At 42.0% G+C, this 25,815-nt stretch overlaps 1 protein-coding gene and 1 non-coding gene across 2 annotated transcripts in view; both read right to left on the bottom strand.

Moving 5' to 3' along the window:
• Positions 1–614: 614 nt before the first annotated feature.
• Positions 615–25,815, bottom strand: part of Wdr64 (WD repeat domain 64) — a 99,495-nt gene continuing 74,294 nt past the window's right edge. The window contains exons 20-28 of the mRNA XM_052737720.1: positions 24,928–25,064; positions 22,478–22,583; positions 19,784–19,842; positions 18,633–18,742; positions 13,547–13,735; positions 9,477–9,582; positions 7,511–7,591; positions 5,728–5,841; positions 615–1,366 (exon numbers count right to left, since the gene is read on the bottom strand). Of these exons, the coding sequence (XP_052593680.1) occupies positions 1,286–1,366; positions 5,728–5,841; positions 7,511–7,591; positions 9,477–9,582; positions 13,547–13,735; positions 18,633–18,742; positions 19,784–19,842; positions 22,478–22,583; positions 24,928–25,064 (983 nt within the window). The 3' untranslated portion in view covers positions 615–1,285. The remainder of the gene's footprint in view (positions 1,367–5,727; positions 5,842–7,510; positions 7,592–9,476; positions 9,583–13,546; positions 13,736–18,632; positions 18,743–19,783; positions 19,843–22,477; positions 22,584–24,927; positions 25,065–25,815) is intronic.
• On the bottom strand, positions 18,341–18,529 carry LOC128110219 (U2 spliceosomal RNA). Its single transcript, XR_008218171.1, has one exon. It is a non-coding gene; the product is annotated as a U2 spliceosomal RNA (small nuclear RNA).

Here is a 25,815-nt window from a genome sequence, read left to right as displayed (position 1 = left end):
GGAGGTGTGGTTTTGTTGGAGTAAATGTGTCCTCGTTGGAGGAGGTGTGTTGACAGGAGTGGGCTTTGAGGTTTCAAAAGCCCATGCCAGGCCTAGTGTCTCTCTGCCTGCTGCCTGTGGATCCGGATGTAAAGCTCTCAGCTATGGCTCCAGTGCCACACTTATCTCTCTGCTTCCTGCCATGATGGTAGTAGACTCACACTCTGAGACTGTATGCTAGACATCCATTAAATGCCTCCTTTTGTAAGAGTTGCTTTGGTCATGGTTTCTCTTCACAGCACTAGAACAGTAACTAAGACAGTACATCAGGTAGGCAGGTTCCAGCAATGTTGGGGAAAACTCGGCCTTAGGCCTTCGATGCCATCGGACAGCTTTCTTAGCCCTTCGATTGGCAGAAACTAGGAGTTTGTTGATACATTCCAAAGGGTTTACCTAATGGTCACCACAGACATTGATTGAGTCATGCATAGAGGGGGACAATAAATGGCTACTAAGGGGACTAGAGATGTCCCCAAGATAATTTGGCTCTGGACTGGCAACACTTCAGCCTCTCCGTGTCACTGATGTTCTTTCTCTTCAATCAATCAGCTTTTGTAGTTACGCATCTCCCAGGTGACACTCCCCTCGTTGAAGCAGACAAACAGTAAGGGCCAGCTAGGGATGTTTTTCGTTTTTAATAACAATTTTCCTGGAAGATCTGGAGGATGAAGCAGAGTAACCTTAAATGAAAGGCCTCCCAGATCAACCTAATGAGACATTATCTGAAAATGGCTGTGGATGGAGCTGACTTGCCTCGCATGTCAGGCCCCTAGGTTCAACTTCAACTAGACAAAGAAACAACGCTGATAATCCTCTCTGTGTACACACAGCACAACACACACACAGTTTTCCTCTTACTGCACACGTTCTAATTCTGGCTACGGATTAGGGTGAACAACAGGTGGAAATGAAGAACTAACCATCACTAACCGTATCACTCGGGGTCTATTTATGCTACTGATTTCATTTGTTTCTTTGTGCCATCTTGTTGACCATGACAAGAGACACGGCCCATCTGTTATGTGTTTCTCCGTGTGTAAAGGAAGTTGGCAAACTGGCTGCAGGCTGTTGTTTGCTTGTTGTCAGGGCTGAGGTCACCAGAACCCCGTGGAGGAATCTCCATTACTAGGATTGCCCGAGGTAGAGGGATGTGTAACCATCCGGTGGTGCCTCATCTGGAAATACAGATGGGGATGTTGTCCTGACTTCGGGCCTCCTGTACAGCAGCCAGTTCTGAGGCTCCTCTTCACTTGGGCATGACTGGGAAGAAGGACGAAGCCAGATTTATTTGTGGGACGAGATTTCTTTTCAGGCTTTTCCTCCGTGACTGTGGAACAAAGGAGACATTCATCAGGGAAATAAAAGCATTAAAGACAGGTTTCCCCCCTTGCACCGTTAAAGAGTTTTCATCCTCTTAGACAAGCAGTGAAGTGATTTCAACAATCCTGTGTGTCTCCAGGCAGAAGAGTGTTGATGGGAAGAGGTAAGACCCCCAAAGGGTCCTGGAAGAGCTTTGCAGCTACTTAATAGGGTGCTTCTCCGTTCTAGGACCCATGTACCCTGACTTGAAAGGGTTGACAGGAGGATCTACCACAAGTATGAGTCCAGCCTGGAACATAACAAGTTCCAGGCTAGCCAGGGCTACATGACGAGATCCCAAAAGCACACCTTGGCGCAGTGAGATGGCCCAGCTCCTGACAGCACTTTCTGTACAGACCTGGCGGTGTGAGTTCTGTCCCCTGATCTCACTGTGCAAGGCGGGAACTGACTCCTGCAGGCTCTCCTCTGACCTCCATACATACGCTGTGACATGCATGTGCATACACACACACACACACACACACACACACACACACACACACACACACACAGACATACACACACACACACACACAAATGAAAACCCATAGATAGATACATAGAGTTAGACACATTTTTGTCAGCAACATTCGATCAGCACTTATAAGAGACACTAGATGAACACCATATGTTTCTGAGATATTTCTGGGATTTGGTTACAAAATTTTGTAACACAAGAAGAGAAGAGGAGACATGCAAGGTGAGGAAAGAGACAGAAAGCTCCGAGGCCCAGCCTTTTCTTCAAGGGTCCTGTACACCTGGGTCCTAACAGGTTGTATCTCCGCTTCTCTCTCCCTGAGACAAACTAGGAGGCTCAGGCCCCTTTATGACATGCACACTCCAGCAGATGGAGTGTCCCCGTGCCTCAGGTGTCCTCCTCTCTGCCATTTTCTATCCTTCATTTCGTCCCTAAGCCCACTACTCAGCAGCTTCTCGCTCCTTCTTGGTGTGAGTCTGAGAGAATGAGTCTGACAAAGGTATACCCTTGGGATTTACAATCCAGCAGAGTAGACAATGAAGAGAAATGAGTGTTCAAGGAAAACCAAGGTGCCATCGTAGAAAAGCAGAATTACTATATGACAGGAAGTCCGATGGTAATGAGGGTAGGGAGGAAAATAAAACTGAACGAGGGGGCTGTCATTGTTCGTGTGTTCTCAGAGCTTATTCCCACCAGGAGATCCCAGAAGCTCCCGTACTTCCAAGTTATACTGCATTACATTTAAACATTGAGGCTCTGAAGTCAAGCTTCTAGGTTTAAATCCCAGCTCTATCACCAGGTTCTTTGGGAATCTTTGATAGTTGTTTATGCCCTATGCTTCAGTTTTTGGACCTGCAAAATGGGGGTGTTAATTTTAATGCACCGTTGCAGAGATACAAGAGTGCATGCCAAGCGCACAGCCTCAGACTTGGCACATTAATTTAAAGGTAAAATTAGCCGTAATTATCAATTGTATCATCAGATTGAATTGTGTGTGTGTGTGTGTCTGTGTGCGTGTGTGTGTGTGTGAGTGTGTGTGTGTGTGCTAGCGGTCAGCGTCAGGTGTCTTCCTCGATCACTCACTCACTGTCTTATTTTTTCTCACTGCACTTGGAGTTGAGAAATGTAGCTAAACTGACTGGTCCGTAGTCCCAGCAATCTCGTCTCCATCTCTCCAGTACTGAGATTACAGACATACACCGTTGCACCCAGATTATTATGTGGGTGCTGAGTGTCCAAACTCAGGTCCCCATGCTCGAAGGGTAAGCACTTTAGCAACTGAGTACAGTTTTTTCACTTGAAATGAAATGGTAAGAATGGAGTACGCTGGCATATGTACTGTCTTCAGTATAGCCATTTCTCTGTGACTAGGCATTTCTCTAAGTTTGAAAATGGGTTACATGCCACGGAGTTCATGTTCTTATGTTTTCTCCACATTTCGACTTTTTTGAAGATTTTCTTGTCTTTCTTTCTTTTCTTTTTCTTTCTTTCTTTTTTTTTGAGACAGGGGCTCACTACATAACCCTGACATCTCTGTAACTCTGTATGTAGACCAGGCTGGCCTCAAACTCACAGAGATCTGCCTGCCTCTGCCTGAGTGCTGGGATTAAAGTTGTGTGCCACCACACCTGGCCCTTTGTTTGATTTTTGTGGCACTTAGGGATTGAACCTGTGGTGGTATTGTGTTCCCCGAAATATTGTGCACCCTAATAAACTTATCTGGGGTCAGAGACAGAACAGCCACAATATTAAATATAGAGGATAGGCAGTGGTAGCACAGGCCTTTAATCCCAGCACTTGGGAGGCAGAGCTAGGCAGAAATCCATGTGTTCAAGGATACAGCCAAGCATGGTGACTCACGCCTTTAATCCCAGAAAGCGAGCCTTTAATCCCAGGGAGTGGTGTTAGAAAGCAGAAAGGTATATAAGGCGTGAGGACCAGAAACTAGAAGCATTTGGCTGGTTAAGCTTTTAGGCTTTGAGCAGCACAGTTCAGCGGAGACCCATTCTGGATGAGGACACAGAGGTTTCCAGTCAGAGGAAATAGGATCAGCTGAGAAACTAGCAAGGTGAGGAAGCTGTGGCTTGTTCTGTCTCTCTGATCTTCCAGCATTCAACCCAATAACTGGCCTCAGGTTAGTTTTTATTAATAAGAACTGTTAAGATTTCTGCTACATGAACCCAGGGCCTTGTGCCTGATAGTTAACTACCACTGAGTTACCAACCCACGCCCTTCTAGCCATGACTAAGTTTTAATTCCATTATGCTGGTTCTTAAGACCTATGTGGACATCTTTTTTTCTAAGCTTTGTATTTGCTTGGAAAATAAACTTTTATTTACTATCAGATTAGATAAAATTGTAAAGAATAAAAATATGGGACACTAAATATATGAATTGTAAAACCCAACACAGATAAACTTTTTTACCTTTTACTTTTGGATTACATATAAAATGATGTTTCATCCATTCCTTATATCTAAAAGCAAAAATTATTTTTATAGAAAACGCCTCTATTGCCAATAGCTCTTTCTCAAATAATTGATAGCAAGGCTGATTAATGGGACTCATCCACAGTTCCATTCAGTGCAAAATCTAACTAAATTATGAAGACATTTTTCATCTTGATATAATAAAATAGCTTTTTAAAGTGGTTAGTCTTGTTGGCACTGTGTCCGTAATTAGTTACTGAGTTAGCAATGGACAATAAAAGCCATACACTGGGTTACATCTTTCTCTTAACTCAGGATCCATGCTGATGATTAGATAGATGAGTGAATGAAGGTTAAGTCAGGCCCATGGACACTTCTAGGGCTATTGGAATCAGCTCTGATCATGAAATCTGAAGGGAAAGATCTAGGGCTTAGTACTTCATTAACTGCCCAAATGCAAGATAGACCTAACATTTTCTTTTAACTCAATTGTAAAAAATTAAGAGAATCCTTTATAAGAACACATTTAATTTTGAAAAATTGCAGTTATTTCCTATTAACGCATGGGGACCACCACTGCTGGTAAGCTCACTGATACCAGGGCTCCCACAGCCACCATAACTGCAGTAAGACTCCACAGTGAGGACAGTAACACTGAATAGCCATGTTGTATCCAGTTGCTTGGCTTCTAAAGCCACTCAAAGAACTTATTTGGTGATCACCAGGATAGCCTCATTTATGGTGATATTTCATTTGTACTGAAATGTGATTTTATTTGTATGTTAATAAATAAAGTTGCCTGGGGGTCAGAGCTAAGAGCAAGCCATAGCAGAAGCCAGGTGGTGGTGGTGCATGCCTTTAATCCCAATCACATGACAGGCAGATCTCTGTGTATTCAAGGATACAGCCAGCATGGAGACACATGCCTTTAATCTCAATACCAACTATAGAAGACCTGGAGGTCTGTATAGACAAGCAGTGATGAGGTGGTCATGTGGTTGGGTTTACAACCAATGAGAAGGCAGAACAGAAAGTCAATAAAAAGACAGATACACAGGAAGTAGGTCTCTTTCTGAGGGGAAGGACAGCAGCAGCAGTGAAGGGTAAGAAAGGGTTTTTAGTATCAGCTGTTAGCTACTGCTCTGACCTCTTAGGCTTTTAACTGTACATTTGGCTCTGTGTACATCTATACTCATTTGTTCAGACCCACAGGTTGTATTTGATTTTCCTCTCACTTCTACCCAACAAACACATGACTTTAATCTCACTGAGCTAAACTTGTACACATCTGGAATATCCATGAAAATACACACTGACATAATTGTAGGCTCAGAATGTTTTTGGGGGGCAGAGAAGCATTTAAAAACAAAATACGTATGTGTGTGTGGAACTAGAGTGCTCTGTGGGGTGCACATAACTTACTTTATCGTGTTGAACATGAGTGCCCTTCTTCCTCCCATGAACACCCTCTACCGAATCTCTCTGCGCTTCAGAGCCAATGAGTGGAAGGAACCTTAGGCTTGTGGGACTCGGAACCTGTAAACCACAGACTGAGTTAAGCACATTTATAGTGTTTATTTCTGGGAATGTAAACCCGAGGAGGGGGTGTCACAGGAGAGGTCCATCTGCTTCAAGCACACGCTCCTTTTCAGACATCCATTGTTCTGTCTTTTTCCCTGTGTAAATTTGGTTTGCCTTATTTTATTTTTTTAAATTAAAAAAAAATTTTGATTGTGTTTGGGTGATCTGTCTGCAGGTATGTCTGTGTACCATGCATGTTCTTGGTGTCTTCAGTCCCTAGAAGAGGGTGTTGGATCCCCTGGAACTGGAGTTATTGGAAGTTGTGAGCTGCCATGTGGATGCTGGGAATTGAACCCAGGTCTCTGGAAGAGCAGCAAATATTCTTAACCACTGAGTCATTTTCTTCAGCCCCCTGCTGGCCTTGAACTCTACAGTCCTCTGCCTCTTCCTTGCTAGTGCTGGGAATATAGGTGTATATTACCTTATTGTTAATTCAGTGTGTGTGTGTGTGTGTGTGTGTGTGTGTGTGTATAAGTGTTCAGGTGTATGTGTGCACTCATGCTTATGGGGACCAAAGACTGATATGAGTTGTCTTCCTGATCACTCTCTGCTTTATTTACTGATGCAGGGTAATTGGAGCTTGCCAGTTCAGGCTGGTCAAGCTAGCCAGCTTGCCTAGCAGATGCCCTGGGTCCTCTGCCTCCTAAGCACTGGGATTACAGGTGAGCTGCCTTGACTTCTCAGCTTTTATGTGAGCTCTGACGATCTGAACGCTCTGGTCCTGGTGCTTGTATGGCAAGTGCTTTATCTACTGAGACATCTCCCCAGCCCCACTCCCTTATTTTTTGAGGTCTAGTCTCTCACTGAACCTCAACCTCACTAATTAAACTGGACTAGGTGGTCAAGAACCCCAGGGATCTTCTGTTTCTGCTCCTGATCCCCTTGCCCCCTCACAGGGATTACACATGTACCCTACAGTGTTCAATTTGTGTGTGTGTGTGTGTGTGTGTGTGTGTGTGTGTGTGTGTGTGTGTGTGCTGGGGATCCAAACTGAAGTCCTTATACTTGTGTGGCAAGCCCTTTAATGACTGAACCATCTCCCCAGTTAATTCTTGACGACTGTCAGCATCATTGTTCTTTGTTATCTACTACAATAAACAAGTCCTCATAAAGATAAGTAATGTTGAAGCTCTGTGTTGACATTAAGTGACATATTTGGTTTATTATTTCTTGTTTTTTTCATTAGTTACTTAACACTGGTTATCTGGGGGTGGAGACTTGGACACGAGATCTGATGGCTATTGAGCAGATAGCAGCATGGGCACCATGATGGAGTATCCAGTGGTACTCAAGCCTGCTGGAATATAGAGACAGTACAGGGAGAATGTGGTAGAAAACAGGGTCCAAAAGTCTGGCAGAGCCAGATCATAGAAGGTTTATATGCTACTCTATGGCATTTGGATTTTATCCTGGAGGTATAAACCACTTGATCAAAGCACAAAATCACTCTTATGTGCAATGGCAGAGATGAGCAGTTCAAGCTACTGACATACATAACTCAAGACTTGCCTAGGATGGGACCCAGTACATTTATGGAAGCATCGTGGGCTGATTATGTCAGCAATGAGAAGTCAGACTTCGTATTGCCCTGTTACTACCCTAGTTATAGAAACTTCTGACTTACCCTGTATATAGGCAGAGAACCAAAAACAATCCCCGCCTCTCTGTTTTCTGTCATGAAACCTTCCAAAGCATACCGGCGAATCTACAAAACAATGCAATGATTTATTAGAAAGGGCACGTTCTGGACACCAAATACCCATCAAAAACCTGACCCACTAATGCAAGATCTTAGGCAAGTTCTCTGTTGATGATAAATTTAGGGAAAGGAGCTACCCCAAAGGAAGCTTGACTATCATATTATTGGTACTGTAAACCACATGTCAAAAGGAAATGATCAGAAAGCTGTCTAGTTTAATCAGAGACTCCAAGTGAATCTTATCTCAACTCAACTGGCATTGAAGTCTTTTCATTCACTGGACCAATGAGGTGGGAAGATAGGAAGGCAAGGGAAGAAATTTAGGATATTCAAGTGTTTCAAGGACTCTACAAAGCCTTTCTAAGGATTTTAAACAATTTATTTAATATTTCATTTATCACCTCACCTTTGGTTTGTTTCGTGTGTGTGTGTGTGTGTGTGTGTGTGTTGATTTTTGAGACAAGTCTCTCTTTGTAGCCTTGGCCAGCCCAAAACTCACTATGTAGACCAAGCTAACCTCCTACCCTAGCATTCTTCTGCCCATCTCCTGAGCTCCAATGTACATAATAGGGCATGGCTATTTTCAACCATTTCTGATAATGCCACATTGATTTTCAATGACTCTCTACCAGGTCATATGACTGCCACCAGAAGATTAGTGCTTCTGGTGTCATCAGACTCTTTATTTAGACCCTGGGAGGTCTAAAGTGGAATCCCACAGTGCTATTGATGTGTATTTACTTGTGTACTCAAGAGGTTAGGTGTCTTTTGTGTGCTTATTGGCCTGCACTTTTTCTTTAGTGAAATATCCAAGCTTTTAAAGCAGTTTTTGGACTCTCTTTTTACTCATTTTTTTTTTCATATTCCAGATGCCAACAGTGTTCATACAGAAGTGTTCTGAAGACAGGGTGGGTTCGGACAGATGAAGACACAGTCTGGTTGTGTCGAGGGCATCCCAGATGAACTGCACATTAGGGACAGAAAACTCAGGAAGACAGTAAATATGTTTGGTAGACAGCGAGGCAGTAGTGGACTAGAGATTAATCCAGACACGTGTGCTTGCTCTATTTGTGGGCGAGCCAGAGGAAATACATTTTTAATCAATTAATTAATCCCAGACCTCTGGCGAACCTCACACTACATCCATCCTCTAGCATGGTTAAATAGTAACAGCTCACTTTTCTCAGACTGCCCTGTAAACAAAATGTGCCTATGAATACAGAATGTACACCAGTGATGTCTACACCCTATTTCCCCGCCCTCAACCTGGGAGTTCTATGCACGGACTTTACTTTTGAGGGGAGAGGTTCTCCTGACTTACTTGAGTGCCCCCAGGTAATCACTTGACTCCTCAAAGTACAGAACCTTTCCTACTGAGTCAGGGCCCCCCATAACAATGTGCTCAGTGAGAACCTGCATTTCTGACTTTGACAATGAAGGAAGGGTACACAAACTAAGGAATGTGGGTTCCCCAACCACCTCAATATCTTAAAAAAAAAAAACAACACAGCTCTGTCTACACTTTAGTTTCAATCCTATGAGAGTCATTTCAGTGTTTAAAAAAAAATAATAATACACAAATTGTCATCTAGCCCAGACAGACCTTGAACTCCACAGGTCTCTGAGGATGGCCTTGAACTCTTGACCCTCCTTCTTCTACTTCCCAAATGCTGGGATTATAGGCAAGCACTCTGCTCTCATTTTAGTTTTTTTTCCCTTTTAACCTACAAATCTGAGAGGTAATTGCTTTGTATTGTTTATTCCAAAAGAAAAAAAAAAAATACCTGTGGCGGTTTGCAAGAGTAACAACAGAAAACTAGCCTGCTACAGGAGAGGGAATATTTGGATTCAAAAATTCAAAAGTAAAGGTAAGTTTTGTTATTTTAGCTACCTTCGGAGAAGAAAGAGACTTGAAAAATTTAAAATCGTGTTGCACTTCAAAGGGCTTGGGAGGTGTGCGTTTGAAAAGCAAAGACATTGAGCTCATTTTTTTCCATCTGCATACAAAAATACAACAAAAAAAGTCAAGCACATAGCTATAACTTGCATTCCTTGCCAAGTGAGCAAATCTCCACCCTGTCTTTGTGTCCTTCCCCTCTGCTCCCCACACTGCCTGACTTTCATGGCACCAGTCCCAGAAACACTGACTATCTACCTAATCCTTATTCCATTTTGCTCCCTAGATCTCCCTCGAGGGAAAACTACAGCAATTCTACTCTGCCAGAATTGTCCATGTAATTAAAATCATCAATTGTCATTTGCGGGGAGCCCTACGTAGTCAGGATGAGGGGAAAGTCTTATAAATTCAAGGCCTGACTTTTGAGTAACCTTGGGAAGCTTCCTTTACAGTTAAAGCTTATTTACATATATATTTAGAAAGCCATAGCTAAGCATTAGAAACACTTTTAAAAAAGCAATCAATAATATATCTTGAGATGGGATTGTTCTGGGGCCAGGGAGATGGTTCATTGAGTGAAGATGCCAAGTCTGGTGATCTGAGTTCAATTCCCAGGATGTACACAGTGAAAGGAGAGAACCGACTATTGCATGTTGTTCTCTGACCTCCAAGACTTGCTGTGGCATGAGCTCTCTGTTTCTCCCCATACAAATAAACAAATGTAATGTAACGAAGTCATTCTTTAGAACAAGGCTTAATTTGCTAAATTTGCTATACAGAGCAAATTTATCTTTTTTTTTTTTTTTTTTTTGGTTTTTCGAGACAGGGTTTCTCTGTGTAGCTTTGCGCCTTTCCTGGAACTCGCTTATGGAGACCAGGCTGGCCTCGAACTCACAGAGATCCGCCTGGCTCTGCCTCCCGAGTGCTGGGATTAAAGGCGTGCGCCACCACCGCCCGGCCAAAGTTATCTTTTAATAACACAGCATAAGCACATATCATACATTTAAATTATCCAAGGCATGATGACCCTTTGATGCTTTGGTATCTACTACTTAGGCCTGTCCCCTGTGTTTGTAATAGTCACTACTAGTTTTTCAGAACTATTTTTTGAGTGCCTCTTGGATGCTGGCATTGAGCTAAGTTCTGGGGATACAAAGATGCATAAGCAAAACTATGGTCCTTTAAAGGACTCATGAGTAAAGGAGACTCACATCCATAAACTAGAACACAGAATCTGAAGTATTAAGATACATGATAGTTAATATTGTCAGCTCAGCAGGAGTTAGAATCACAAGAAATAAGCTTCTGGGCTTGTCTGTGATGGATTATCCAAGATTAGGTTGATTGAGGTGAGAAAGCATGCTCCAAATATGGACAGCATTATGCCAGGGCCTGGGGTCCTGATGGAATGCAAGAGGGAAAGTGACATAATCAACATTCATCACTCTCTGCTTCAGGACCAACTGCCTCAGGCTCCTGTTGCCATGACTTCCATGGCAAGACAGACTGTACCCTGGAAGCCTGGGCCCAAACAAACTCTTCCTTAAGTTACCTTTGCCAGGCATTTGGTCACAGCAGGAACTGGAGTAACTAATACAGGCTACATGGATATTCAAGTCTGGAAAGTTACCCCCAAGATAGGGCTAATCATCTCTCGTGGCTGAACTTGGCTACATCCTGATGGGCTTCGTTCTACAAGTCTATCTCTTATATTTTAGCCAGGCTCCTTCCCATTGCTCCTTCCTGGCCAGCCAAGGCAAGCCTTGAGCCTTCTGGTGGGGCTTTTCTGTCACCTGGAGACCTTCCCAATTCTTCCCACGTTGGTTGTATATTTTTGAGTCCTGTGGTTTCCATTCTTAGCTTCAATTCTTATTTCCAACCATTTTTGGCTTTTCTTATATTAAACGATGGCATCTGGTTTTCCCGGTTTTGACTGACTTAGGGTTCTCCTAAAGGAACTGCTCTTTGACAACCCCTCAGAGGCTTCCTGCTTGGGAATCATCCTTGTTGGCTCTCCAAGTTCTGATTTACAGGATTATCACCAGCCTAGGCAGATCTTTTTTGTTGTTGTTGTTGTTTAAGCTGGCCATTTAGATGTCTACTGTATAAGCTTAGCTCAGATGAGCGGCAGTCTCTTCTGCTAGGACAAAGGCCAGTCAAAAAGCAAGAGATGACATCTGTAAAATGCTTTCTTCCTTACATTCCATTTCCCTTCCTCCATGCCTTTGAGCATCCCCAGGCTTTCACACAAAAAACAAACCCTTGAAACAGTCTCTCCTGCAATGCTTACAACTACTTACTTCCTTTAAAAAGTAATCTATGTTAATTGTATTTTTGATGACTGTTACCACAGCTCCCCTTTCCTCCTTTACATGCAGTTTCCTCCTTCCTCAGCCTTTAATAAGCTCTATTACGTATATTTTTTTTATTGTTGTTGTTCTTCTGAAATAGGGTTTCATTATGTATCTCTGGCTGGCCTGAAACTTGTTACAAAGCCAGACTGGCCTTGAACTTTCACTGATCTTTCTGCCTCTGTTGAGATTACAGACACATGCTACCAAGCCTAGAGCTACTGGGTACTTGGGTTGACTGGTTTTCCTAAATAATCAGCAAGAACCTTGAAGGCTCCAAGCATAAAGTAATGTCAGCCAAAATGGAAACACTAATCACCATCATTTTAAGTACATATTATATGTGTGGCACAAATACATGTGCCAAAATATTATATTGTAATACATAATAAATGCAATTATTAAATGTTAATAAAAAACTCAAAATAATATACAAGGAAAGGTAAAGTTAACTTTACCTGTAGCTTTCTTAACTTTTGCCTTGTCATTTTTCTCCTGTCACTCCAATGAAATGACCCTTCCAGGGTCATCAAGGACTTTCTGGCCTCAAGCCCAATACCTCCTTCTCTGTTGCGTGGCTTTGTTCCTGTACACTACAAAAGCTCTGCTTTGCTTTCTTACACACTCTCTCCCTCGATTTCCCCTATATTGCTTGTTTGTGGTTTTTTTCTTCCTATATGTCAGCTCTTTTCTTTTAAGATTTTTTTCCACACCCATCTCTTCCCAGTCCTTCTCTTTATTTCTTCAGTAGTTTTCTGTTTTTCTGACTCAAGACATGGTACCTGAATGCCTTATCCACAGTGAAAATATTACTATGATAACTGACTTCAAATCCTTGTCTACAGCCGTGGACTCTCAGCATGTCTAGGCGGATCGGACCTGAGTGCATCTGCTCTACCTGGACGGACCACAAGCATTGTAGACTGAACCCTGTCCCAAACCAAACCCATCGGGTTTTCCTTTGTGCCCTGTTCCCTGCTGTGTGACCCCTGTTCCAGTGAGGTCCATGGTTTGAATTTCTCAATTTGGCTCACAGACTTGGTCATGTGACCTCTGTAGATTTCTTTTTCTTTAGATTTTAGTTTTACATTTATATATGTATCTATGTGAGTACATACACACGTGTGCAGGTGTCTTTGGAGGCTAGGAGTCACAGATAGTTGTAAGCCACATGATATGGGTGCTGGGAATTGAACTGTGGTCCTCTGTAAGAACAGTAAGTGCTCTTAACCCCAGAGCCACTTCTTCAGCCCATTTATTGTTGTGTTTTTGTTTCTTTTTTTTTTTTTTTGACACAGAGTTTTGCTAGGTAGCCCATGAAAGCCTTGGGAGTCCTGAGATCGCAGGTTTGAGCAGACGGGACTCTGGTTCTATTAGACTTTTGCAGCTTCATCTCCCATATCTCCCCCACATCCCCCGACCCTGGGCTCCACAGTTAGGACTATATCACATCACGGTCTCGAGTTACTCGGTGGCTCTGCTGACACAAACTTTTTTTGTTCTTCTTTGGTATTGCTCATTGGTTATTAACAATGAGGTGTTCTCAGGACTACAGCACTGAATTATAGTTTTTATTTATGTATTTCTCTCTTGCATGGGGCTTCACAATTATTGAAAAGTTTTGGTTTTGAATTCCCTGTTCTACTGCCGTGCCACCACATAGTAATAATTTAATTCTTATCTGTTCATTGAAAGGAAACCGAATGTTCTCACCTTTCACGGTCAAATATCAGAGGATATTCATATTTCTGCTGCTTCTCTGTGAACTTGCTTTCTTCTTTTATCTCTATGGGATATTCATTAACATCACAAGGCAAAATGACATCAGTTGTTAGAGTTAAATCAAACATTCTTCGTTGTCCGAAATAGCCACAGTAATGACCGCTGTTAGAATGCCAGAGCCTGAAGGAGAGTCGAGGAAGAGAGGGGAAGTAACTGGGGTGGTCAGAAGAAGTGAGCTTGATCACAGGTCATACGTCACACGAACTGTATTGGTCTACCAAGGATCGTAGTAAAGTTCATTCAGGACTCTTTCCCCCAAATGCTGCTGAGCTAATCATTATGTAAGACTTTATTTTTGAGCTCAGTGCTTCAAGCATACCAGATAAGCACCAGACTGCACTCTGAGCCTTTAATGTAAACATTTTTACAAGTCAGAACTCTAACCTGTAACTTTTTGGCATTAGCCAATTTGAACTTGTACCAGCAATCTTCACTGATCTAAGCTAGAAAACAAGGAAGACACTTCTCTCCAAACAACCCTGCTAACACAAGCTGACCAGAACCCACATTGGGAGTCTGTGAGCTAAAGTAGATCCTACAGTGGGCTGTGTTTCATCTGTCTATTTAGGAAATCATCACCAATAGAACTCATGAGACAAGAGATCTGGGGATGCTTCTAGTAGAGAATGATAAATAATAAAATTCTTTACCCATTTGTATTATTTCCCTATCTGTTGGCCCCAAGAAGCTCCAATTTGCCCAGGGGACTTAACTAATATAGAATACCATTAGCAGGAATGTGTGCTCTGTGTCTTACAGAGAGATGTTTTGTGTCTTTGTTTGTTTTCATTTAGATATTTTTTTTTGAGAGCAGATCTCACTAAGTAGCCTAGTCTAGCCATCCAGAGATTTATAGGAAGTTCTTGGCTAGACAAGCTAGACAAGCTCACATAGTAAGATACCGTTCTTCCTGTGTTAGCCTCTCAGGTCCTGGGATTACAGACATCTCTTTATGTCTTAGTTTCAAAACTAACCAAGGGATCTGCTGTAATGATTGAGAAGGAGAATAACCTAAAGGGACCAAGAGTAGATTCTACACAATTCAGAACAGCAGACTCACTCAGAGAAAGTAGCTAGTGAGGGAGGCAGAAGCAGAGGTGACCAGCTGAGGTGTCTCATACTGGACACTGTCTGAAGATTTAACATGAGCATGTTACATACCTCCTATATTTTAATTTAGAGCATTACTGAAGTAGCACGGCCTTCCCAGAGCTGTTACCAATAAGGAAATAGAGTTATTAAGAACATTTATAACAAGCTTTTTAAACAGAAAAGCAAGAAGACTAAGAGGCTAAATGAATTCTGTTCCAGGCCCATAATAAAGCAACTTGATTTCCTGCTTCACAGTGTTTCCTATTCCTCATGGCTCTGTCCCAAGTGAAAAACCCCACCTGATGTCCTGGGCCTTGGACATGGACTCTGAGCCATAGGAAGGTTTCCAATTTCCTGCTCTATGCCCCAGACTTAAGTCTCAATTATGTTTTTTTTTCATTGACAAGTCCTAATCTTTTCATAAACAAGATTTCTAATGCTAGAGTGCCTGCCTCTTGAGAACGTGGCAGCATATATTAGCCAAAGGATGTGGCTTAGTTACAAGGGCGGCAGCGCTTTGAGACAGCTATTAATAGAGACAAGCTCTATGAATTGAGTATCTGGGGAGTGCTCCACTTAAAGGAATCATAAAAATAATTTCTCCAGGCCAAGGACAACTGGCTTCAACAATACATTAGTCTAAATGTCTGTGTCCCCACAAAGTCATGCTGAACCCTAATTCCTAATGAATGGAGTCTTTAGGTCATGAGGAGTCCACCTTCCTAAACAGAATTAGTTCCTGCCTTAGGCTATTTTTTTTTCTTTCTATAACTGACTGCATGATGTATTGAGACTGAGAAGTTCAAAACTGGTTGGTCTTGTAGGGTGATGTCCTCCATGCTAGAAGGGGCTCTCTACAGAGTTCCAAAGCTGCCCAGAGCATCACAGGACAAGGCAAATTATCCTTATGCATGCCCTTCATCCTTTAAAAACTTCATATTTGTTGATTTATTGGGTGTATATAAACAGGTGCTTGTGTGGAGGTTAGCGGACAAGTTGTGGGAGTTGGTTTCCTCTCTAACATGTAGGTTTCCAAGACCAAATTCAGATCCTCAGGCTTAGCAGCAAGTGCTGGTGCTGGAGAGTAGATCCAGGTCATGTAGGTGCTGACCTCCTCAGTGGATGAGTTCACAGTTAAGTGGGTTATAAGGCAGTGGGGTTTAGGTGGACCGGTCACTGAGACACACCTTTGAAAGTCATGGCATAGCCCCTTTCTGCGTGTGCTTCCCAGCCACCAAAAAGTGAGCAGCTTTCCTCCACCACACCCCTCTATCAGGAGGCTCTGTCTCGCTGCAGGCCTAGAAACATCGAAGCCTTGCCACTCAGGAGTGAAGTCTCTGATGCTCTGAGCCCAAATAACACATCCCTTGTGGGCCCTGATGTGGCTCAGAGGGAAAAGGCACTTGTTGCTCAAGCCCGATGACATGAGTCTAAACCCACAGAAAAGTGGAAGGAGAGAGCTGATTCCATGAAGTTGTCCTCTGACCTCCACATGTGTACCACAGCACATGTGTGCACCCCCATCACTCACACACACACACACACACACACACACACACACGAGCTTAAAACCTTCCACCCCTAAGTTAATATAATCAAGTGCTTTGCTGTAATGATGGAAGGCTGATGGTCATACACCATGTTAGGAGTTAGGCGGATGACATTTATGAAGCAGAGGATAAGCACTAACTGTTCAATGTGCTGATATATGATCTTGGACATTCCAGTCTCTAGAACCATGAATAATAAATTTCTCTTGTTTGTAAACAACCCATTCTAAAGTGCTTTGTTATAGCAGCCTAAAAAGACTGAGTCAAGAGGGCAATTCTCATAGCAAAAAAAGGCTGATATATACCTATGTGGTTAGTATGTGTACATGTGCAGTCACACTCGCATGAGTGCACAACTATATGCACTACAACCTTCATCAAACATTTCTGTTGATGGGTAACTGAAAATAAGCCCAAGTAAAGACCAGAAAAACCAAGTCATTAATGGCATTTATAGTGATACATTTTTTTTCCTTACAAATAAAGCAACTGGTCATTTTTTCTGACACAAGAAATAGCTCTATCCATTTGCCTCTCCTACAGAATCATCTTGATCTTATTTCCGTATTAGGGTTCTTCTAGTGACTTCTATCTGGAATGGCTTTAGGGTTCCTCTGGTTGCACGTGGCAGGTCTCATTCTCCACATGGATCCCTCACTTCCTCCTTTAGTTGAAGCTTATGTCTTCTCTATTTGATCTGCCACATGGCTTTCAATCTTAAGCCACTTGTTTCCAATTTTTTTTAATTGTTGTTGTTTTTGAGACAGGGTCCCTCTGTGTAGCTTTGGAGCCTTTCCTGGAACTCGCTTTGTAGACCAGGTTAGCCTCGAACTCACAGAGATCCACCTTCCTCTGCCTCCCGAGTGCTGGGATTAAAGACCTTGATAACAATATAAAACAGTCCTTCCTTTTCATGTGTATTTCGACTGGTCTCTGATTCACTCGAAGCCTCTCTAGATCTCCTAATGTTGTCTAACTCCATTCTTTCAAGGGCATAATTCATTGCCACGATTTTAAAATATTTCAAGTAGGCAGCAGTTTGTCTCCAGAAATGTCATGACATTTCCTTTCTTTTTCTTTATATATGTGTATGTATTTTTAGTATTTTGTGTTTTGGGCCCTGTGCTCAGCACTGACTACAATGAATTAGTTAAGTTCAAGTAAGCCGGCTAATGTAAAAGTCAACCACACTAATCTAACAAGGCTGCTCCCGTCTCTAACTATTGGGTCACTTTTGTTTGGGTGGGTCTCTTCAAGCCTTTCTACTCTTGCCTCTTCTTCTCCCTCTTCCTCTTTCCTTCCTTTCCTCCTTTACTCTTCCCTCCCTTTCCTGTCCTCCTCACCTGTCCTCTCCCCTCCCTCCCCCCTCTTTGCCTCCTTCTTTATCCTCTTTACCATCCTTCCTCTCTCCCTCCCTCCTTCCCCTCTCTCCTTCCTTTCTTCCTTTGTCTTTATATCCTTCATTTCTTTTGTCTCCCCTTTCCTATTATTTCCTTTCTCCCCACTCTCCTACTCACTTTTCTCCCCTCTTCCCTCATTCCTCTCCCTTTTCCTTCCCCTTCTTCTCTCTTTCTGACAAGGTTGCCCAGTCTAGCTTAAAATACCTGAGCCTAAGAGATCCTTCTGCTTCTTTATCCCTCAAAGAGCTGGAACTGCTGGTATGCCCCACTCCACCTAGTTCCATACTCTTTCCTATGACTACCTTTTAAACTTTTGATCCTAAACCACCTTCTGTGACCTTCCCTAGGTATGAGTCTAGTTCTCTGAGCTGTCTATCCTGCTCAATTCTCTGAAATAACCCCACAAAACCCAATTCTACTGCAAATATTTGTCAGAACTTTTTAACAAGAAGTATTTCTTAATGAGTCTGTGAAAGAGCAAACATTATAAAAAAAAGATTCTGAGACCCTTGTCTCTGCCCTTTTTCCATAGAGGACTATAGCATCTCATTTCCCTGGATGTAGAAAAAGAATCCAAGTCAGTGATGGTTTTCACAAAGATTTTTTTGTATAACGTTTCTGGTTTACATATAAATTTATTCCAATAAGTGTACCAAGGCTATGCTTTTCCTGAAATCCCGTGTTGGGGGTGTACCACTTATGGAGATGCTGTGACACTAGGTGGACACATGGAATAGGTGGCACAAGCTCCAATCCCATCTTTCAGATCCCAAATCTATTTAACATATTGTCCTCAGATAGAAGATGTATCCGATATTAAGCTGATAAAAATAGATACATATTTGATCTTAGCCAAATGGTCAAGAATTGATCCAAAGCACTGCGTTGTAACCAAACATATCAACATTAGCCTCAAATCTTACTCCTCGCACGCTAAAAACCCTGAGATTCCAGGATGGACCCGTCTGGGTTTACCTCACTGAGCCATCAATGGAGGCGGTAAGCACCAGCTGCTTGTCTTCCACATAGATCACTTGAATAATTTCTAAAGAGTGGGCACGCCAGGAAAGCAGCTGCTTGAATTTCTAGATGGCAACAAGAAGACATATCTCTTGGAATGAATCAAAATACAATCTTAAGCAAAATCATTTCTCATTGAAGAGCTACATTTATGAGTGAGTGTGATAGATGGTGATTGAGTCTCTACTCTGATTAGTTTTTCTCTTGCTTACCGAGGTACCAAAACCACTCCAATTTTAGAGGATTATTACTCTGCACATACCCCTGCTGGAGAAGGAAGCTCATATTTTTATTAGTTTGTCGTGGACTTTAGCAAATGGTTGATAGTTGTGGGAGACATGCTGAAGGACCATTAGGAGAGAGGGAGAGCAGATCCGGAAGGTGAAGGCCAAGAGACGTTTTTTACTTATACATTTTATCTAGAGAAAGCATTGACTACATTCTTCTTTGCATGGGGTATGGAGTAAGAGGCATCTGCTGTAAGGAACTGGCAGAAAGGATAGGCATAGCTTATTCTCTTTCAAAAGCAGTGTGAGGGTCAACTGATAGACCTAAAGAAGGTCTATCTTTAACATTTGTTCTCAAGTTTAGAGTCCCTAAGGTGCTTCAGAAGACATTCCTACAGATTGCTCTGCAGTAACACACTCTGTATGTTTCTCTCTGCTCATCGATGGGCACACTTAGGCCACATTTTCCCTGGGCCATGTACTCAGAGTTATCTGTGTGACCAAAGTCCTAGGGGGCTTGCATTTCCCCTGTGCATCTCCTATTCCTTGAGACTTTAGCAGGGGTGAGAATAATTTCTTAGACTGTTGACTCAGTTTCCTGTATCTGTTCTTAAAAAGACTTGCTAAAAGTCTGCGCTCTCCTACTTCATATTATTTCAGAGCTGTTCAAGAGCTTTTGGTCATCCAAAGGTTTTTCTCTGTCTTAAGACAGCATCCACCCAAGCAAAGACTGGGGTCATATAGCTTAAATTACAGTAGAATATGTACCTGGAGTGTAGGGGGGCACTTGCATTTCCATCATTTGTGTGTGCGCTTTAGGAAAATGCTCAACAAACATGAGCTGATTTCTTTATTTAAGTGGAAATCTAAAATTCATACCTTTTCATCATGAGGTGCATCCAAAAAGGAACTAATACTGCAAAGGATAACGTGTCCTTCTGTATAAAATTTAAACATTAGAGTCCTTAATTAGATATTATATTCTTTAGGAAAACAGTCCCCAGCATGACAAGTCATTTTGATTCAGGCACTATATTGGTAGACAGAATAGAATCTGAGAAACTAGCTATAAAAGAGGAAATTTGGAGTTCTGGCATATAGCTTGGTAGAGGGCTTGCCTAGCATGGAGAAATCCTGTGTTTGATCCCCAGCACTGCATAAAACTGGGTGTGGTGGTACATCCAATGTAACCTTAGTTCTCAGGAGGTAGAGGCACAATGTCCAGAAGTACCAGGTTGTGGTGGTATTGTGTTCCCCAAAATATTGTGCACCCTAATAAACTTATCTGGGGTCAGAGAACAGAACAGCCACTAGATTCAGAGGCTAGAAAATGGTGGCACTCACTCTTTTAATCCTAGCATTCCAGAGGCAGAGATCCACCTGGATCTCTGTGAGTTTAAAGCCATACTGGAAAAAGTCAGGCATGGTAACTCACACCTTTAATCCCATGAAGTGAGCCTTTAATTCCAGGTAGTGAGGGCAGAAAGCAGAAAGGTATATAAAGCGTGAGGACCAGGAACTACAGACTGGTTAAGCTTTCAGGCTTTTGAGAAGCAGTTCAGCTGAGATCCATTTGGATAAGGACACAGAGGCTTCCAGTCTGAGGAAGAGGGATCAGCTGAGAAATTAGCAAGGTGAGGTGGCTGTGGCTTGTTCTGCTTCTCTGATCTTCCAGCATTCACCCCAATACCTGGTTGGGTTTGATTTTATTAACAAGACCTTCTAACAATTCAACCAGGTCATCCTTGGCTATATAGTAACTTTGAGGCCAACCTGGGCTACATGAAATCCTATTTCAAATTAAAAAAAGAAAGAATGAATAGCAATACTAGCCCAGATTGTTCCATAAAAGAAGGGGAAGGAACACTTCAAGCTCTTTTTTTTTTTTTTTTTTTTTTTTTTTTTTTTTTTTTTTTTTGGTTTTTCGAGACAGGGTTTCTCTGTGTAGCTTTGCGCCTTTTCCTGGAACTCACTTGGTAGCCCAGGCTGGCCTCGAACTCACAGAGATCCGCCTGGCTCTGCCTCCCGAGTGCTGGGATTAAAGGCGTGCGCCACCACCGCCCGGCCCTCAAGCTCTTTTTAATGAGCCACAATTACCTTGATACCAAACCAGATAAAAATCCAACAAAAAAAGAGGATTATAGGCCAATTTCCTTGATGAACATTAGAAGAAAAAAATTCTTGAAAAGAAAAACTTGCAAACTGAATTCAAGAGCACATCCATAATACCATTAATATGATCAAGTTGGCTTCATTCCAGAGATACATTGATGGTTCAATGGGAGTAAGCCAATGAACAAAATTGGACTACATAATGGACTCAAGGACAGAAATCATATGATTATTTCAATTGATACAGAAAAGGCCTTTGGGAAAAATACAGCATTCCTTTAAGATAAAATCCCTGGAGAGACTTGGGATGGAGAACATGTCTCAACATAATAAAAGCTAACACATAAAAAAAATCAATACCACCATGATGTTAAATGAAGAAAAACTCAAAGCATTCCCACAAAGATCGAGAAGACAAGGGTGTCCACTTTAAGTATTTCTATCCAATATAGTGCTTGAAGTCCTAGCTAAAGCAATAAGACAAGAGATGAAAATCAAAGGGCTATGAATAGCAAAATAAGTAGACTTATTCCTATTTATAGATGGTATGATATTTTATAAAAGAGATCCCCAAATTCCATCAGAAAATTTCTAGAATTTCAGAAGAAGAAATTATCTGTAGGCTGGCCATGGTGGCACACACCTATATTCCCAGCACTCAAAAGGCAGAGGCAGGCTAATTTCTATGAATTCAAGGGTAACCAGATCTACATAGCCAGTTCTAAGACAACCAATGCTACATAGAAAGACCCTGTCTCAAAGAAGCAAACAAAAAATAAATTTATTTGGCCCAGATCCTGTGGGTGGGGGATAGAGCCTTGGACCCTGCCCTGAAATAGGAGTATGCAGCCATTTGGCATTAGCTGATACCCTGGAACATGCCAGGCACCAGTCTGTAGCAGTGTCCAATCTCATGATCCTGGAGCCTCAGCCACCAGGAGACCCAGCAGAGTCTTAGTGTCTAAGGCAAGTCCTGAGGATGTCTAAAAGAACAACATCTTGATGGCTCAGAGGTTAAGAGCACTGACTGCTTTTCCAGAGGTCCTGAGTTCAATTCCCAGCACCCACATGGTGGCTCACAACCATCTGTAATGAGATCTGGCACCCTCTTCTGTATACATAATAAATAATAATAAAAAAAAAAGAGCAACATCTTTGTAAGACGAAAGAAAAATTCATGGGTGATTTCACTTGTATTCAAATGTCATCCATACAAAGAACTACCTAGATAAGGACTCCGAATCCAGGCCCTGGAGAACCCGTAAGGAGGACACATGCCACAAGCGGAAAAGCTGGCAGACGGCCATGCTGCTTGGTATTCTTGAATCTCAAACTTTCTCACTTTGAGCATACCTCTTGGAGACTTTCATTTGTCCCCGTAAATTTCATGGTTTCTTGGAGCCATTTTTATATCACATAGATTGTTAAGATGCAGCTTGATCTGCCAGAACAAGGACTTACCCACATTCCCGGCCAGCAGTGTCCTGCAGCACGAATCAGTGTATAGTGACGTCAGGGAAATGGCTGAGTGCTTTGTGAAGGGCAGTATGTCTTTCAGAAGCTTCCCCTGAACAAAGGACAAGGCAAACAACATGTCTTCCATTATAATAAATTCTATAAAACCTCAATATTAAAGTTAAACTTCACTCTACCCAAGACATCTCAATTTTTAGCTCTACTACTTAACAGGATTTTCTATTCCATACTGAAAATAACTTGATGCTATCCACGAGGACTTATTACTTTGAAATGAATAGTATGGATAACTCAAAGTATGGGTGACTATCCGCTGATGGTTAATTTCCTCTTTCTTTGGTGTTATCCATGGGTCTTTTCACACACTTCCTTGCAGGAGATTTCAACTATATGGTCTCCCCTTACACAGGCATTCCCATTAGGGCCAAATATAACTCCATGGTTACAAGGCATATTTCAACAGGCATACTTACATGCCAGGAAAACATATTTCTGATTATTAATAATGGATTGCAAGAGATTCAAGCCCAGATAAACTGTTTTGAAGTGGTATAAGCTAGCCCTTGGAAGGACTTCCATATATATTTATCTCTCTGGAGACTGAGAATAGAATTTGAGTCAGCAGCTGTTTTCACAGACTTTCTTTGGATATCGTCTGTTGTTTCTTATTCATCACAGAAAAAAGGCATTTTATTCCAAGATCATCTTGGAGGCAGTTTGTGTTTTCAAGATGGGAGTTTCACTAGGAAGCCAGAACCCGTGGGCAGACTGGGACTGAGCTGGCAGACAGCCTTGCTGCTCTGTGTTCTCAGATCTCAGTGTGGGTCACACAACACTGTTGCCATCTCCTGGGTTCTCCATAGGAGAAGCCTTATCACAGCACTCACACCTTCTTGTGTCTCTAAGAGTTTCAGAGTCACAATGGGCAGTCTACTCACAACTCTTTCATCCTCTTCTGTTCTCCTCTCCTACTTTGAATTTTTTAAAAAATAAAATTATTAATGTGTGTGTGTTGCGCACGCGCGTGTGTGTTACATGTGTGTTTTGCAAGTGTGTGTGTTGTATGTGTGTGTGTTGGGGTGTGTGTGTGTGTTGCATGTGTATGTGTGTTGGGGTGCATGTGTGTGTGTTGGGGTACGTGTGTGTGTTGGGGTGCATGTGTGTGTTGCATGTGTGTGTTGGGGTACATGTGTGTTGCATGTGTGTGTGCTGGGGTGCATGTGTGTGTTGGGGTGCATGTGTGTATGTTAGGGTACAGGTGTGGAGGTCAGAGGACAATTTATGGAGCTGGCTCTCTTCTTCCACCTACACATGGGATTCCTGGGATTGAACTCGGGTTTTGGGGCTTGTGTGCCAACTGATTTTTACCCACTGAGTCATCTTGTGTTCCTTAATTTGTACTTTTAATTTGGGATGCCCACCCTCCATCAAAAATCACTTGAAATCTCCTGGTAAATTAAAGCTGCTCTTTTCATGGTAAAAAAATTTTAAGAACACTCAAAGTGATGCAATACCATCTTTTAATAATTTATATCATTAAAGTTTTATATTAGGGCTCTGCCAGTAAAGGAGCTTGCTGCCAAGCCTGGCAACCTAAATTTGATCCCTAGGACCTACATGTTAGCAAAAGTGACTCTCACAAGTTTCCTTCTGACTTTTTCATTACTGCTATGGCATGCTTGCACCTACACGCACACACAGACATACATAAACATACAGACACACAGATAAAGATAACGAAAAAGTATCTTATAGGCTATGTGTCAGCATTCTTATAGTCTGTTTTATGGCATGAAAATATGAGTGTGTGTTTGTGTGTGTGTGTGTGTGTGTGTGTGTGTGTGTGTGTGTGTATGTATGTGTGTGTGTGTGTATGTGTGTGTAGGCCAGGGAACAACCCTGGATGTCACTCCTCAGGAACACCATTCCCCTTATTTTGGGACAAGATCTCCCCCTGGCTCGTAGCTTGCCAGCTAGGCTAGGATGGCTGGCCAGCAAGCTCCAGGCATCTGCTGATCCTTCCTCCCCAGCACTGGATTTATAAGAGTGCTCTACCATGCTCAGATTTTTAATGTGGATTCTAGGCATTGAACTCGGGTCTTCAGTCCTTTATTGACTAAGACCCTTACATCCTTTTATAGAATGCATTACTGATGACATTCATTTAAATATCCAATAGAATATTACCATGAATTTACAGCTCAGCTTAAAAGATTTGAAACTCTTAACAGTTTTGATGAACTAATGCCTTGAGTAGTAGAACCAGCCTAGTGTATAGTTTGGCAGTAGTCAGTGATGGAACTGAAAGACCATCTGTTTGGCTAGAATAGTGGAATGTTTGAACTGGATGCCATGTGGAAGAAGGCTGCAAGGCACAACTATCCTCTTTATCATCCCATTCCTTTTGAGTACCAGCCAAGCCCAAACTTCATCACCTCCAACGTCCACAAGCGGAGATGTCCATCCTCGTGTGCAGTGACCAGGATAGGAGGCTGTGTTTCCATGGAGCTAGTGGGGGTGGGCTGTTTTCTGCTCACTGGCTGCTGCTCTCCCACCATGTCTGTTTGCTCACCTGGTAGAGAAACTCATAAGCTCTGCTGGTATTTGTAATCCTTGGGGTTTCAAATTTAATGGAACACCAAAGAAGAGATGGGTGGGAAGAGAAATACAGGATTGTCTCAATTTTTTTTCCTTTAGAGAATTCACAGGGAAGGAAATAGAAAGGCCTTTGTAGAATGGAATCCTGGATCACTGGAAAAAATCTAAAAGGCTTATTTGGGCTCCTAATGTAAAAGCCTCTAGAAGATTCTGCATGTGGTGGCTTTAGCCTTGTGAAAGTTTTAAAACATCTAGGATGTTTTATAAGTCTAGCATAAGTTTTAGCAAAATGCATTGGAGACTAAAAAGTTCAGTCATACTTTGGATTTTAAACATCTAGAATTAGCATAAAAAGTATCATTTGTTTTTGTTCATATTGAGAATGTTTCTGGACACACTATCCTTTTAAAATTAGCATATATTAACTATCAATAATAACAGGTTTTATTATGACAATATCACTCATGTATAGCATATATATTAGTCATATTTACTCTGTATTACTTTTCTCATTCCCTCTCACTCCCGTTGAGCCCTTTAAAAGGCATTATTTTAATATTCTTCCCATTAGTCCAACCTTAGGGAGTCACATTTCAGATATCTTGCCTATCAGATATTTACATTATGATTCATAACAGTAGCAAAATTACAGTTATGAAATAGTAACAAAATAATTTTACGGGTGGGGGTCATCACACCATGAGGAACTGTATTAAAGGGTCACA

Source organism: Peromyscus californicus, unplaced genomic scaffold (genome assembly GCF_007827085.1).
Source record: "Peromyscus californicus insignis strain IS unplaced genomic scaffold, ASM782708v3 Scaffold_14__1_contigs__length_90479793_seg_2, whole genome shotgun sequence".
NCBI lineage: Eukaryota > Metazoa > Chordata > Mammalia > Rodentia > Cricetidae > Peromyscus > Peromyscus californicus.
This window is presented reverse-complemented; position numbering and strand designations above follow the sequence as displayed.